Source organism: Arachis hypogaea, chromosome 17 (assembly GCF_003086295.3).
Source record: "Arachis hypogaea cultivar Tifrunner chromosome 17, arahy.Tifrunner.gnm2.J5K5, whole genome shotgun sequence".
Lineage (NCBI taxonomy): Eukaryota > Viridiplantae > Streptophyta > Magnoliopsida > Fabales > Fabaceae > Arachis > Arachis hypogaea.
Genome location: NC_092052.1, coordinates 26226274 through 26242713, shown reverse-complemented (window position 1 = coordinate 26242713; position 16440 = coordinate 26226274). Strand labels below are relative to the sequence as shown.

The following is a 16440-nucleotide window of genomic DNA, read 5'->3' as shown; positions in this document are numbered from 1 at the left end:
TTTGCCACATTGATCAGAAACAAGGTCCGGCACCACACTATAAGAAGGAAGTCACAAGGAGTCAAGTGTAAAGGAGACTACTCTAGATGAAGATATTATTGAGGTAAAAGATGTGAAAGTTGAGAAAGAAGTACAACAAGTTGTTGAAGAGGAAGTACAAGAAGTAAGAGAAAGTATTTTTAAAGAAGATATGTTGAAAGAAGTTATTCCAATCCGTTCCCAAGTTTGGCAAAGAGGACCAAAAAGCAATTAGAGATTGAGAAGCTACTATCCTCAGCAAAAGACCAAACTGCTTCATCCTAAATATTCTGTAAAAGATAATGTAATTCCTCACAAAATTTATGTTCCCAGTCCAAAGGATTTTCTGCCATTGAAAATTCCAACTTCAGGATAAACCATCTCAAAAATCACAATTTGCTATTACGTCGACTTTATTTGAAGAGATTGCGAAAATTTTACTTTCAAGCACATTTCTCCCACCCATGTATCTTTTCAAAATTTTGTTTTACAACTATCTTCTATACACATCGTAATTCTTCTCAGGCAAAATTTTTAACTAATACATTGTTTGACATCTTTCACTATATCGCTCTCAAGGAGCCATTTGATTTGGATTCTTCATTTTTCAGAACTGTTAAGAATGAAATTAGTTTGTTGTGGTTCGCCAATTAAACACTAGAACGGAACATTAGTTAGGGTATGTTTGTGAAACACGTTAGAAAGGATAAAAGTGCGTTTTAATGCTCTGAACACTCGTTCATTGGAAGCAAAAAATTATAGCTTCTGCGTTTACTCAACGCATGTTTAGGTTGTTGCTAGTTATTATTGGTTTTTTCATAATTTTTTTTAAATAAATACTGAGAATATTAAAACAATTATTCTAATTTTTGTGTACTATTTACTATTTTAATTTTTTATAATATGTATTATTGTTCCTATTAGAAATGATAAATTAAATAAAAAATTAATTATAAATAATAATAAAAATATAACTTATAAAAAATTAGAACTTAAAATAATAATAAAAATAAAATTATTAAGAGTACTTAAAAAAGTATTAAAATATATTATTTTATATATTATTTTTAATTTAATAAATAAATATTAATTTTTATTATAAAAAAATACTTAAAAAGTTGTCAATTTTATATGTTATTTTTAATTTCATAAATAAATACTAATTTTTATTATAATAATAAAAAATTATAATATATTAAAATAGAGTACTATAAAAAAAATACTATATAAAAAATACTAAAAAAATATAAAAAAAAAGATTAAATATACTTAAAAAAATAATATTATAATTTAATATTATATTTTTTAGTAAATAATTAATTATTTATCTAGAAGTGATTTTAACTATATTATCCAAACAATATTTATTTTATCAAAATCAATTTTAGTAAAAATTGTCAAACATAAATCATGTTGGCACAAACTCACTTTTACCCAAAATCAATTCTACAAAATCACTTTCATTCAAACTCCAGTTTGTCCAACATGAATTCAAACACACACTTAAATGTTTTGAAGCAACGTGGTCATTTACTCGCTCTGAAAAAGTTTTTCTCAGGTCAGATAAGAATGAAATTTTAATTTAATTTATATAAAAGGTAAAGTTGGATTAATTAATTGAAATAGGGGTATTTTAAGTATAAAATGTTATTAAAGTTTAAGTTTTGATCTCAAAAAATTTTAGTCTCATATATTTTCATTTTTTAGAGGTACTAAAATACTAAAATTTTAAAAATAGAAATTAAAATTTTAGTACCAACTTCTAAATCAACAAACATAATATTAAATTTCAATTTTTTTATTTCCATCTTAATACATTAAAACAAAGGCTTCTTAGAATCTTGGTTGTTTTGCTTAATGGAAACAGTAACTTTTAAACATAGTGGTTTTCTTTTAAACGAGATTTTGGTGGAATGTAAATAATAATAAAACAAATAGATACATAAAAGTTTCAAACTGTGAGTGTAGTTTTGCATATAGAAACTCTTAGTAATAAGTTGTTTTTAGCAATTTTAGTCAGTATTTAATTCATACAAATATCAAATTATTTTTATTAAATAAATTTTACTAACTCCTAAATATAAATTCTAATAAATATTGGTGCAAATAAATATATATAAATTATGTATTTTTTGTATGTAAATTTTTATAAATTTAGGTATAAATTATTATAAACTAAATACTAGTATAAAGAAATAATATTTATTGGTCATATAAACATTGTTGCATATTTCTTTAAAAAGTTTATCTTATTATTTAATTAGTTTGTGTTTTTATTTTTATTTTTGGGATAAATTTGTGAGGCTAATTTTTTTAGTTATGAAAATTTAGAATGTGTTATGCTCAATTATGAAAAAATAATGTATTTTTTATGGATATAGAAATAATTTTTTTTAATTGAAATTCACACATCTAAAGTTCAATTTTGTTTTAAAAACAAAACTTAAAATCCGATTTGGAATAATAGAAAAAATCTGAACTTCAAATTTATGTGGGCTATTTTTTTTTAAAAAAAGATAAATAACATATTTATGGGGACTAAAGTTTTTATTTAATCAGTTTTGTGAAAAAAAATTAAAGAAAAAGATAAATAAGTCCTGACTTTTTAAATTTTTGACAAATGCATTCTTGATAAAATTTAAATACAAAAAAGTCCCTGACTTTAACAAACGGAGGACAATTTAATCCTTCCGTCTATTTTCCTCTCATACACAAAACAGAACTGGCTGACGTGGTTGAAACGCTGTCCAAGTATCGAGGTGTCCGTTACGGTGCCACGACATCGTTTTCATCACTAAGGACTTATTTGTCTATTGAACTTTATTCATCTTCCAGCCGTAACGGACACCTGAACACCATTTCAACCACGTCAGCCAGTTCCGTTTTGTGTATGAGAGAAAAATAGACAGAAGAATTAAATTGTCATTCGTTTGTTAAAGTCAGGGACTTTTTTGTATTTAAATTTTGTCAGAAATGTATTTGTCAAAAATTTAAAAAATCAAGGACCTATTTGTCTTTTTTCCAAAAAATTATAAACCACAAATTTATAGTTTTCACACCAAAAAAAATTTATCAAGTATTCACATTACTGAAAAATACCACTTGAATCACCATACTAAAAATAAAAAGCTAATTTGTGAACTCATTTATTTATTTTTACTATTCATCAGGAGCAGATAGCGGTCATTCTATCACAAATTGAATCTGAACAAAGTCAAGTCAACACATTGAGAATGGAGCAGCATAAACTGAAACTACTCATGGCAACTTGTGAAAAGCAAAGATTAATTCAAGAAGGTGGCATATCTCACCCCTTCTGTTTTTCCTTTATATATATATAATTTAAAAATAATTCTTAGAGATATTATGAATGATTTCTATATATTAAATTTTAAAATGCAAATATATGTTAGTCTCTAAATTACAAATATATATAAGTTAAAAATGATTGTGTTTTAATTCCCAGCTTCGATTGAAAAGAACAAAGGGGAAGTTGAGAGGCTGAGAGGACTGCAATTGAAATTAGCAGATGAAGCAAAGCAGGCAAGGGTGTTGCTCCCTTCATCTGGCTTTGGACCATTCATTCGCAACAATTCAATTCAAGGTTAGAATTTTTCCATGTGATTCTTTATTAATGCTATAATACATACTTATAATTTCACAAAACGTCTCATGTAATTTTCACTTCATCAATTTTTATTTTTCTTTTTTAGTAATTTGTTTTCTTCTTTCTCATTTAAACTTAATTTTATGTCGTGTTCAAAGAAAATTCAAAAAATATCTAATATTATAATATTTCTTCTATTTTATTTGAAGGATTAAAGACATAATTTGAAATATTTATAACGATCAAAATTTGGAATGAATAAAAAAAATTAATAGAAATGTAAGACTAAAGAATTATTATCAATCCTAATTTTAATCTTAATCCTATATCTGTAGTTTGATTTAATTTATATTTTAGGATAATTTATTAAAATAAAATGTTTAAAATCACATTTTACTATATTATAACTTTTTCAAACCGAAGACACAATTGCAAATTTTACTATTCTATAAAAATCGTAACTCGCACCAGCGAATTAGTATCAGCGGATTAGGGATGAACGTAAATTATTACTGATAACCGCGATTTATGTTGAAGAAGGTGTAACCAAAAACTACTATAGGCAGCAGCGGTTTTTGAAGGAAGAAATTTGTACATAAATCACTATAGACGGTAGCGGTTTATGTGTGGTTTGTGGTTACGTTTCTTGTCTATATATATCCCTCTAAGACAATAAGGTAGTAGTGGAGTGTCATTTTCCACAAATGGATGGTGAGGAGAGTTTCCTAACTCTAGTGCATTGCTTTGGTAAAATGCAGAAAAGCAAAAGGCACAATGTTAAATTTATGGATAGGGAAACCGCTTAGCGTTTTTATCCGGTCATCAAGTACATTGGCCGATATAAAAAGCAGCATATTACAGAAGTTGAGGGTGTATAGGATAAAGTGGGTAAAAAAATTGTTCTACAAGATATCTATTGCTGTTGTGTCAAGCAGTGTGAACTATGAAACATTTGTGGTAAGGTCCGATGAAGATAAGTAGGTCTTGTTTCATTGTAGGCGAATTTTTTCCGAAGTTAGAATACCTGAATTATTTCCCAAGTTGGAAGATGGCATCGACAGCTCTGGGGCATCAACGCCGAATCCTCACTCGACGATGATGGGGTGCCTCAATGTGGATGTCTGTGGTAGCACCTGCTTGTCTATTGGTTGATCCACTATGTGTTGTAGTTGGTACTGCTAGTTTACCTCGGTGTGTTCCTGATTTTGCAGTTGAGTCTGGATCGGATCGAGTTGAAAATGCGATGCGAGAGGATGATTCGAACGATGAGCCAGTCGACATTGTTGGGGACAGTGATGACGATACTCTGAGCAGTTCACCTATACCCCATGGGCAATTGAGTTCCAGCACACAGCAACATCTTCCATATTTATCGACCTTGAACTTGAAAGCCATAGGCCAACAGTCGGGAGTCGATGCAACTGCTCTAACATAATTTCAGATTGGCCAATCTTTTCAAAGTAAGGAGGAAGCTGTGATGAGTGTAAAGAATTACAACATCTTCCACATTTATCGTATCACGCCCCGGCAAAGGAAGAGCACTTGGGAAGTGCGGAGGTACAACGGACTGCACACGTGCTTGGCCACATCGATATCAAGCGATCATAAGCAGCTTGATCATAATGTCATATGTGCGAGGATCTTTCTGTTGGTTAGAGTTGATGCATTATTTACGATAAATGTGTTGCAAAAAGCTACTGAGGCAACCTATGGATTCACCCCTAGCTATAGGAAGGTCTGGATGGCGAAGCAGAAGACAGTAGCACAGATCTACGGCAACTGGGAGGAGTCTTACAGCGAGTTGCCCTGTTGGATCCTTGGGGTGACATCCACCATAGAGGGTACCATTGCTCTGTTGAAAACCTTTCCTATTAGAGTTGGTGATCAGGTTGATGAATCAACCGTCTACTTTCATCATATTTTTTGGTCATTTTCTCCCTGTATTGAGGCTTTTCGACACTGCAAGCTGCTAGTCAGCATCGACGGTGCTCACTTGTATGGAAAGTATGGAGCAACTTTGCTGCTAGCAATTGCTCAAGACGGTGGCAGCTCGCCGAATAACTCCTGAAACCATTCCCAAGCTGGTTGGCCACCCTCCATGAAATTTTCGAACTCAGCTAGGCACCGACTAACGGCCTTCCCATCGACAGGCAACCCAAGCTGATACGCCACATCTTGCAGCGTGATGGTGCACTCTCCGAAAGACATATGAAAAGTGTGCGTCTCGGGACGCCACCTCTCAATGAATGCACTGACCATAGGCTCATCCAACCAGAATCAACAACTGTTCAGCCTGGCCAAGTAGTACAAACCAACCCTCTCTAAATAAGGTATGATCTGTTCATGCATAAGCATATTCTGTTGTCGCCGAACGCTGTAGATACACCTAGTAGACTATACCATTATACCATGTAGTAAAAATAACCACAACGCAATTAAATTCTACTTGATACACGCATAAATCCTAAATAATTAAATAATTATAAATAACCACAACGCATAAACACTAAATATTTAAAAATAATTCTACTTGATACACGCATAAAATTAAATAACATCTGCAGCCTCCCTAATTACAAAAACAGAACAAAGTCTAATACTTCATCTGCATTAAATCTTACATCCTAAACTATAAATATTAAGGTATGATATTGTCCATGTCCTGTACACTATATACTGCATTCTATATTCTAAAGTCTAATACTAAACTATAATATTAAATTATATATTTTATTTTTCATACCCTTTATTCTAGATCCTATATTCCAAAACCTAATACTTAACTATAAAGGTGAAATTATAAATTCTAGCTCCTATACCCTATATACTAAATTCTATTTTCCAAATTCTAATACTAAAAAAAAAAAAGCTAACCTCGTCAACAATGGCACCGGCAATGTGGGTAACGCCGTTCAATCGGTACAAGCTCTGTTTATCTGCCATGCTGTCCAGTTGAAGGTCATTGCTGAGAAAACCCGAACCCTCTCCCAAAGTTCTCCTCCCCTTCTCTAGAATTTTCTCTCTCTAACAAAATTGTCACTCTACACCAAATGAAGAATCCGCAACTAGCTATCACGATTTTATAGCCCCCTCTTCACGTAAACTGCGGTTGCCTCTAGCAGTTTACGCCTAAGAAATGCAACACATAAACCGCTACTGTCTATAGCGGTTTATGTACAAATCTCTTCCTTCAGAAATCGCTGCTGCCTATAGCGGCTTCTGGTTGCACATTCTTAACATAAACTATGGCTATCAGTAGCGGTTTATGTTCATCCCTAATCCGCTGGTACCAGTAGCGGTTCTATAGAGTAGTGAAAGTTGTAATTGCGTCTTTAGATTGAAAAAATTGTAATCAGGTAAAATGTGTTTCTAAACATTTTATTTCGGTAAATTACCCTATATTTTATGACGGAAATAACAATAGTGATAAGAGTTAATAGTCAATTTCGTCCCTGAAAGTGTCCTCGATCTCCATTTTCGTCCCCGAAAGTCAAAATTAATCAAAAACGTCCTCGAAAGATACCCGTGTTGATCACGTTCGTCCTTCCGTCTTCTGGGTTGATGAGATGGCAAACGGCCGCTTACGTGGCACGTTAATTGCCAAGCTGGCCAACGCCAGGGTGTAGGATGTTGTTGCTGACAAGATAAGTTTTGGTTAAGCCATCAAATCAGTCCTTCGAGTTTATAAACCCTAATCCCAAAACGAACGATAAATACTTCGAGGTGATCACTTTCGGTGGCAGTAGAGGTAACTAGGAGGCGTAATCCCTGGCTAGCTGCGTCGATGGAGAGAGGAGATGGTGGTTGTGGTGGCGGTTTGTCACATGCATCGCACGACAGTCATGGATCCAGTGTTTCGATGCGAAGGAGGAGAGTGAATGCTCATGATGGATCATGTTTCTGTGGGCTGAAGACTGTGATTAAGAAATCTGGGACAGCGGAGAACCCGAATAGATTGTTCCATGCATGTCCAAGGTACCGGGTGAGTGATGGTAAAGGAAGTTAAAGCTTTTTCATGTTCTTATCCTCTGTTGGGTGTTCTCTGATTTTTTGGTTTACTCCCATATGAAATTGCAGAAGGGCAGTCACTGCAATTATTTTAAGTGGGTTGATGATGATGAATTTGAAGCAGTGGGTGTGTGTGGTACAAAGAAAGATGCAGGAGCTGATATGGAGGTTGAAGGTGAGTATGATGAATGGCGGGTGAAGGTGGCATGGAAGTTGGGCACTGTGGAAGCTGAAGTTAGAGCTTTGAAACTGCTAATGATTTTGCTGTTTGTAGTAGTTGTGATAATATGTTGTTTCTTATGTAATTCTAAATGAATAGATTATACTGTATGAACATGTAATGATGTATTGAAATTGTTGATTTGAATGAGAGTAGTTATTTGAAGTTGGAAGCAATTTCCTGTCAACTGTGAATAATTTTATAAACTGTGGAACTAATTCTGTGTTTACATGAATTATGTTGAGGCATAAACAAAATGAAGATAATAAGAAAGCTTAATAGTAACTTGTCATTGATGGCTAATTGTCACATTGTCTTAATACATAAATAGCATAACAAAGTCATAAGGTTGTTAGCTGACAAAATACATTGTCCATAGACTAAATTACCACACACAAAACAAAAGCAACAAACAGAATGTTATTTCATACACAAAATGAGTTAACAAGTAGACATTCCTAACAACTCAAACTTTATCATCATTCTTCCTTGGAGCCTTGAAGACTGGAGTAGGCACAAAGGTCATGAATTTTTCCAGCCGCTTAGCAGTTCCGGAGCTTGTCCCTTTAATGGTCTCAGCAGAAACAGCCACAGATCCAGTTGCAATATGCTTAGGGGAGGAAATTGACCTTGCTTTTCTTTTGATCACTTGCAACTTAGGTGGCCTACCAATCAATTGATCCTGTATAATTTAGTAGCAAATGAGATTCTTACATGATTAGGCTACATCTAAATTTTTTTAGGAGTGATGATATATGATACTACCTTAAGGGGCTCCTGGGTTGGTGGGATGCACTCCGAGTCACTGCTGTCACTCTCTGAGTCAGCCTGAGTGGGTGATGGAAGTGAAGGCATAAGTGCCTCAGCTTGTGTACCAATGTCAGTATCAGTAGGAGAAGGGTTTACTTGGGGTTCAGAACCTTGTGGAGCAGGGGTAACAACTGCCAATTGTAGCTGCATCTGCTTCGCATGTTCCTCAGCATCCACAGCCTTTTTCTTTGCGCACCCTCTCTTGTTGTGTCCAACCTCACCGCAGTACATGCACCGGATTGAGTTGTATTTTCTTTTCATTTTTGTCTTTGACCCACTAGGTTGTTCTTCTTTGTCCCTTCTTCGCTTCTTTGTTGGCCTCCCAGGTTTAGGCTTCACTGGGGGTGGGACTGGGGATGGATGTGGCGTTTTCTCCCATAGATCCTGCCCCTTAACCGGATTGACATTAAAACAGTAGGTACGCTTATACGCTTCCATCTTTAACCACTCATGGCAATATTCCTCAGGTCTCTTGTCATTCTTATCTTGTATTGCCGATATTGCATGCATACACGGCATTCCTATGAAGCCAAACAAATTCATACAGTAACTATAATATCATGAATGAAGACATTGTTAATTAAGTAAGGGAAGAAAGTTGTTACCTGTAAGCTGCCAAAACCTGCAGGTGCATGTGTGCTTGCCCAAGTCAACCACCATATTCGTCGGCCAGCCATGTACCTCGTACAACTCCTCTTTTTCATCACCAGACCACTGAGGAGCCCAATGGCGGGACAGCACCGTCATAGCTTCCAACCTACTTTGCTGAACAGGAGGGAGAATTCCTTGGTAGTTCTGCAACTTCTTTCTGTTATCAACCATACTCTTCATGATGATTCTCCTTACTTCCTCAGCCAGGGTCAGGATAGGCTTACTCCTTTCGTGTTTGATCTTTGCATTGAATGACTCACATGCATTGTTGCATATGTTATCCACTTTCGGAACCTCACTGAAATGCGCCTTCGTCCATGCCTCTTTTGGCCATTTATCAAGATACTGCCAAGCTTTCTCGTTGATCAATTTAACTCTCTTCATGTTTCTATCAAATTCAGCTGTTGTCCTTGACCTTGCACATTCCCACACAAGGTCTTTCAACTCACAACTACCCCACTGCTTTGAAAAATTCCGCCACAAATGCCAGACGCAGAAGCGGTGGTGAACTCGTGGGAAAACTTCCTGAACAGCGGGGATTAAACCCTGCACCAAAAGACCAAACACACAAAGATATTAAATCATCTCAGTCCTCAACGTTGAATTCATTAAATCAAACTAGTCCTTCAAAGAATAATAAGTAAATCAAATTAGTCCTTACAGAAATCATTACCTTCTGCATATCTGAGATGAAGCACCATTTGTGCTCTCTATAGTCACCTAGATCACTGTGAAGCAGTTCAAGAAACCATTGCCAATTATCCTTGTTTTCCACACTGACAATTGCATATGCAATCACAAAGATGTGATTGTTAGCATCTTGTCCGCAAGCTGTCAGAATTTGTCCTCCGTGTAGTGTCTTCAGAAAGGCGCCATCTAGTCCAATTAGAGGTCTACAACCTGCCTAAACCCCCTTTTGCAAGCATCAAGACACACATAGAACCGATCAAATAGTGGAGGACTCTCAGGCATTGGGATCACACCAACTTGCACTCTGGATCCTGGATTGCTAGTAAGTAACTCGTTTGCATAATCCCACACCAAACCATACTGGGCTATCTCATCACCCTCTACAATTTTCCTAGCAGCTTTTAGTGCCCTGGTGATGCATGTGCTATTGAGGTACACGTTACACTTTCGGACAAACCAATCATACACCTCTCGATGCTTCATAGTTGGGTGCTTTCTAAGCTTGGGTACTAGCTTGCTAAGTGTCCAGGTTTGGGTTGCAGCCCTATTTTTCCTCTTTCTAGGATAGGTGTGATTATCAACTAGCGTTTTAATTTGCCAAGACAAATCTTTACTGTTACAAGCACAATAAACCACCCAGGGACAATCATCTGACTTACAAACAGCTCTAACCCTAACTCTATCATTCTTGGTAAATAATATATTTCTGCCCCACTGGATAGTGTAATCCCTAGTGGCTTGTATAAATTCAGCTTTTGATTTGAAAGTCATACTAACCTCAAACTTCAGGTTTCCAAATTTGGTTTTTGCATTGTACTGGGGATAAACAGGAGGTGTCTCCTCATCAGAGTCTAACTCCTTCCCCGAATCCTCTGAATGCCATGAGTCAGGATCTGAGAAACTTCCAAGATCATCATCATCTTCGTCTGCATCTACCAAATCATAACATAAAAGACATTAAAATTTGGCCAAATGAAATATTAAAACAATAGCAATCCAGATTAAGAGCTTACCAGATTCAGAGCTTTCTTCATCTTCGAAACCCTCATAACTTGAGTCATCAGTGTCAATTTCTTTATCTGCTAGTCTAGACTTAGGAGGCCTATGCTTCTCCTTTGCTTCAGCTTGCTTTTGCTTTCTTTGTGAGCCTTTTCCACTATCACTATCACTTTCACTGCTGTATAAACTGTCTCCTACAACCTTTGGAGGCTTGTACAACTCATCTTCAGTACTCTCATATGAGTCATGAGAGTCAGAATCTTCATCCTGGATGGGACCTTCTCTTACAGTTCTTCCGGATCTTGTTACTCTGCATGCACTGGTATTTCCTTTCTTCTTATTACTTTCTGGCGTTTTGGCTGGTTGAGAGGATGTCTTGGAATGATGTGGGACTGTCTTCCCCTTACTGTTGCTTTTGGTTTGTTGAGGGTGGAGTTTTGTTGACTGCAAGGGAGTCTTTATGGGTTGACAGGTGGTCTTTGAGGCTTGATGTGTTGGTTTGGTGGGCTGAGAAAAAGGCTGATTGGGCTTACTGGGCTGTGAGGATGGCTTCCTGGGCTGAGGATTGGGCTTACTGGGCTGAGCTTTGGGCCTACTGGGCTGTGAGGCTGCCTTAGTGGGCTCATAGCTTGGTTTCTTTGGCTGAGGGTGGTTCATTGTGGGAGTTTTCACAGGTTGGGAGTGGTGCATCTTGGCCTGGGAACTGAACTTCTTCTTCTTACTAGTTCCTGCTTCCAGAAGAGGTAGACCTTCCCCTCTGTTGTCCACTACACAGGGCTATGAGATGCAGTCCTCAAAGTATAGGTTGATCAAGTGGTGGTTCCTCCTACAATCCTTGCACATTGCAATCAAGTCAGCATCTGTCTCCAACTTCTTCAACCCAGATGGAATTGGAACTCTAGGAACTTTCCACCAACAATTGCCAGCCTCAATGTATCCCAGCTCCTTATAGTAACCCCTCACGAAAAACACATCAAGTGTGTCTCCCTCAACACCCATCAATACCTCTGTGTTATCAGGTTCGTAAACCATGTCACCATCCTCACCCGTCCGAAACAACCCACCATGGTGAAAAACAAACGTCATGGGAGGACCCTTCATCTACAACAACAAACAAACACGAAAACAGCATAAACAAACATGACCAGCAACAATTGCTCTGTATCAATCACCACCTACTACACCCAGTTGGTACCAATCAACCTTTCACCCAAAAAAAATAACATGCAACAGAACCATCACTAAATTCAAACATCACTGACTACTGTCACAGAGTCATACAAAGTAACACAATCTCATATACGAAAATGCTAAAACAACACTAATAAACCCTAAATCAGACGAACACTAACACCACCATATTAACAAGACACCACATCACAGAATAAGTAAGAAATGATATTATGAGTTCAATCCTTACCTCTCAATGTCTCAATGCCTTCTTTTACTAGCAATGCTGCTCCAGTATAACACCCACTCTGCATTCAACGGCCAAAGCCTTTCCACTGTATTCGTCTAGCAGCACTAACGATCCTTGTCAGGGTGGTACAGAGATTCGGTTCCACACTTAGGGCATGCCTTGTGGGAGACGACAAGTTTTGGAGCGAAAGACAGAGCGATGGTTGATATGAGACAGGGGTAAGCCATCGCAACGTTTCAAAACCTGTTCAAAACACAATACGGCGACGTTTCAACGCCACTGCCTCCATCAACCAAAACGACATCGTCCTGCTTCACTGCCAGCTTGGCAGTTAACGTGCCACGTAAGCGGCCGTTTGCCATCTCATCAACCTAGAAGACGGAAGGACGAACGTGATCAACACGGGTATCTTTCGAGGACGTTTTTGATTAATTTTGACTTTCGGAGACGAAAATGGAGATCGAGGACACTTTCAGGGACGAAATTGACTATTAACTCATAGTGATAATATATGGTTATACAATAAAAATAATAGAAATAAAAAATTATAAGGTTGTTAGGGTTCAAAAAGCAAATTAATTGTGGCAGGTCTTTGTGTTTCAGCCCAAAATTACATGAATCCATCCAGTAAAATTAAGAATAAGGTAATTTGAACTAAACCATGTATGCATAAATCGTCCTAGAATGTCATGTTTAATATATTATATAACCCTTATCACCCTAGGACGATTTATATAATATTAAGAATGGGGTAAACATGTTTCGAAATTCGTTTTAGAAAAATCCGGTAAATTTGGCTTCAGTTTCATTTATTTAAGTAAAAAACCGTCATTTAAACTTAACTTTATGTCCTGTTGAAAGAAAATTCACAAAATATCTAATATTATAATATTTCTTCTATTTTATTTGAAGGATTAAAGACATATTTTGAAATATTTATAACGATCAAAGTTTGGAATAAAAAAAAAATAATTGCAATGTAAGACTAGAAGAATTATTATCAACCGTAATTCTAATCTTAATCCTAGTTATGTCTGTAGTTTGATTTAACTTGTATTTTATGATAGAAATAACAATAGTGATAATATATAGTTATACAATAAAAATTATATTGATGAGGATAAATAAAATTATGATACTAGTAGTGATAGTTAATTTTATCATTTATTGAAGTTTAAAACTCTCGCAGATTATAAATAAAATCTCTTACAAGATTAATTTTCATTATTATATTACAGTTTTTTTAAGGAAAAATTTATATAATCTTAAAATAATAATATTAAAAGAGACACAGTCTCCTTTTTTGTTTTGGTAAGAAATCACCTTATCTTTTGTGAAAAATAAACAGAGCCAAGTTGAGCTTTTAGTCATTTGTTTAATTCATTCATTTTTTTTCTCTCATTCAATAATAAGATGTTAGTATCTCAAGTTTAATTTCAAAATTGTCATTCGCTTTTATCTGCTGGTCACTGAATCCTAAATCCTAACTTTTATTTTGGTTCTTTGAAACAGGTCTAAATGGAGTTGAATCAGCAAGAAGGCAAGTGGATAGCACCACCCAACATCCTCAAAATCGTGAGAGGCAGGGGATGATGATGCCTAGTTGGAATAACACATCATTGATGATGAGAACCTCAATTCCTGATCTCAACATAGCGAAGCCCGACCCGGAATCATAAACCACAAAATATTCCTGCCTTACATGCATTGCATAGTACGACAAACTCTGTTTTTCATTAAAAGAATTACATACATTATTATTGGTTTGTGGTTCATGATATTGTATGCTGTTTGATTGGTTAAACTTAAGTAGAATAGGAGCTAACAAACTCGGTTAGTTTCGAATAACTTTTATTATGTGTTATTTTTCATTTCTAGTGCACCCAATGCAAGCTACATACAATTATTATATGCAGTTATATCATAAATAAATTAATTCTGTATTTCACACACACACTTACACTTATATGATTGGGTGATCTAGTTGCCTTTAATTTTTATTGCATTTTAAAATTTTTTGTTTAAAAAGAAAAGGGATTTGTTATTGTCAAGAGAGGAATGTTATATGACTAATAAAACATTATTTTTGACTAATATTTTACTATTTTTTTATGATTTAATATTTTACTAATTTAAAATATTAAAAACTAAATTTTAAATTATAATAGTATAAAAATAAGATATTAACTAAAGTATTGGTTAATATTGATAAAAAGTATTGATTTCTTAAAAACGTTAAAAACAAATTTTATTATGCTGTTTCTGTTAGATAGTTATATTTTGTTAAAGGAAAAGTACGAGGAGCCAATGGAATATTTATACAATATGTACAATGGATGTTTAGAGAGTATTAGAGATATAATCATTAGTGTTACCTTTTTCCATCAGTTGAAGCTTTTGGAATGAGTGGTATCATGCATGGTATTAGAGCGCTAAATGCGAAAGGTCAAGAGTTCGAGTCTTGGTGAACTCCAAAATTAGTTTAAGCTTTTGGAAAGATGTTTATTATCGCTAGTACTCGAATGGTTATTCTAGATAGTATGGGAGATGTTCATTTTGTAACTCAATAGCGTACACATTGTACAAATAGTCCATTGTCTCCCTAGCGGGATCCTTAAATCTCCCTTTTTAATTAGTATTCTGTTGTGAATCTTATCTATTTGTATTACCCCTAGCTTTGTAATAGAATAATGATGACCATGCACAAAATTGTAAAAGCAGCGAAAATAGAGGTAGAGTTAGATAAAATATTAGAGAAAGCAAAAATATTTATATAATAAAATAAAATTAAAAAAAAAATTAAAGAAGACTAAATTAAAATTTATATATAATTTATATATAAAAAATTAAAATTAAAAAAGACCATTGCCCCTTTTTTTTTTTTTTATACTATGTAGCTCTGTCCCTGAGCGAAAGAGCAATCCAGTGAAGGAGAGAAAGCAGAGGAAGATATAAATGCATTTGCGTTTGTTATTAAATCATAAACCTCCATTAAAGTTATTACATCCTTACATATAAGAGCTAAACTAAGAGAGAAACAATAACCTCAAGAATGAGAGAGCAAATATAACAAACCAGGACAAAAAACTATTAACTAATTGACCACAAGCTAACAACCTTATTATTCTTAATATCTCCCTCAAATTTAGGAGGTGATTATAGATCACTCTAAATTTGCTTTTGGACCTGCTAAACAAGAGGTAAAAGATATATATTTAATTAACATATCAATAATTTATTTTTAGAAGGGGGCTAATATAAAAATATGACTCTAAAAAAGAAAAAAAATTAAAATTAAAAGAGAATTAATATAAAAATTAATGACTTTTATACATTAAAATTTTTAATTTAGGGGATTATTGTCCACCTTTTTCAACGCTAACCTCTGCCTCTTATTGATATTATGTTAGATTAAGGTAAATTGTATTGAATTATATTATTTTTTATATTAATTTTTTTTAAAAGGTAATATCCATAGATATTTGTAGGTATCTACTATCCCCACAAGAAGAATCAAATGGAGATATAATGAGCGAAAACTAGTATTCACGGAAATTGACAAGTGCACTAAATTGTTCAAGTAATACTACTCATCATTTCTAACAAGCAAATATTGGATTGAATGGCTAATTAAATCAATTGAACATGGATTATTGAAGGGTGGAACCATGTCTTGCTTGGAACTTTGAATGCTTGAATGATTATAGAGGCAGTGATGAACGTGTAATTAATTGTGAGAAAATAGTAATTGACAATGTCAAGTGTTTCGGAGATGTTTATTTTTCAGAAATGTTAAACCTTATGTTTATCTATTTTGATGCATGCAAAGATCTTTTCACGACAAATTATAAATAATTAAATTCTAATTCCTTGGCAATCCAATTTATTTTTGATTAATCAATCGCCAATTTCTTAGTCAACCGATTAATAAAAGAGGTTTAGTACAATTCTGATTTATTTTCAAATAAAATTTAAAAGTAGTTGTACTACAAATTATATATCACGTATTTAAAACTA

At 34.4% G+C, this 16440-nt stretch overlaps 1 protein-coding gene across 1 annotated transcript; it reads left to right on the top strand.

Annotated features, from left to right (window-relative positions):
* Nucleotides 1-3214: 3214 nt before the first annotated feature.
* Nucleotides 3215-14334, top strand: LOC114925631 (uncharacterized). Its single transcript, XM_029294258.2, has 3 exons — nucleotides 3215-3315; nucleotides 3485-3622; nucleotides 13936-14334. The coding sequence occupies exons 1-3, from the start codon at nucleotides 3252-3254 to the stop codon at nucleotides 14100-14102; spliced, it is 369 nt and encodes a 122-aa protein (XP_029150091.2). The 5' UTR covers nucleotides 3215-3251; the 3' UTR covers nucleotides 14103-14334.
* The last annotated feature ends 2106 nt before the right edge of the window (nucleotides 14335-16440 follow it).

Bases quoted from the DNA above. Each gene is read 5' to 3' on its own strand.
- LOC114925631 (XM_029294258.2), top strand. From the start codon at position 3,252: ATGGAGCAGCATAAACTGAAACTACTCATGGCAACTTGTGAAAAGCAA. The intron at 3,316-3,484 runs GTGGCATATCTC...TTTAATTCCCAG, and splicing joins GCAAAGATTAATTCAAGAAG to CTTCGATTGAAAAGAACAAA. The intron at 3,623-13,935 runs GTTAGAATTTTT...TCTTTGAAACAG, and splicing joins TCGCAACAATTCAATTCAAG to GTCTAAATGGAGTTGAATCA.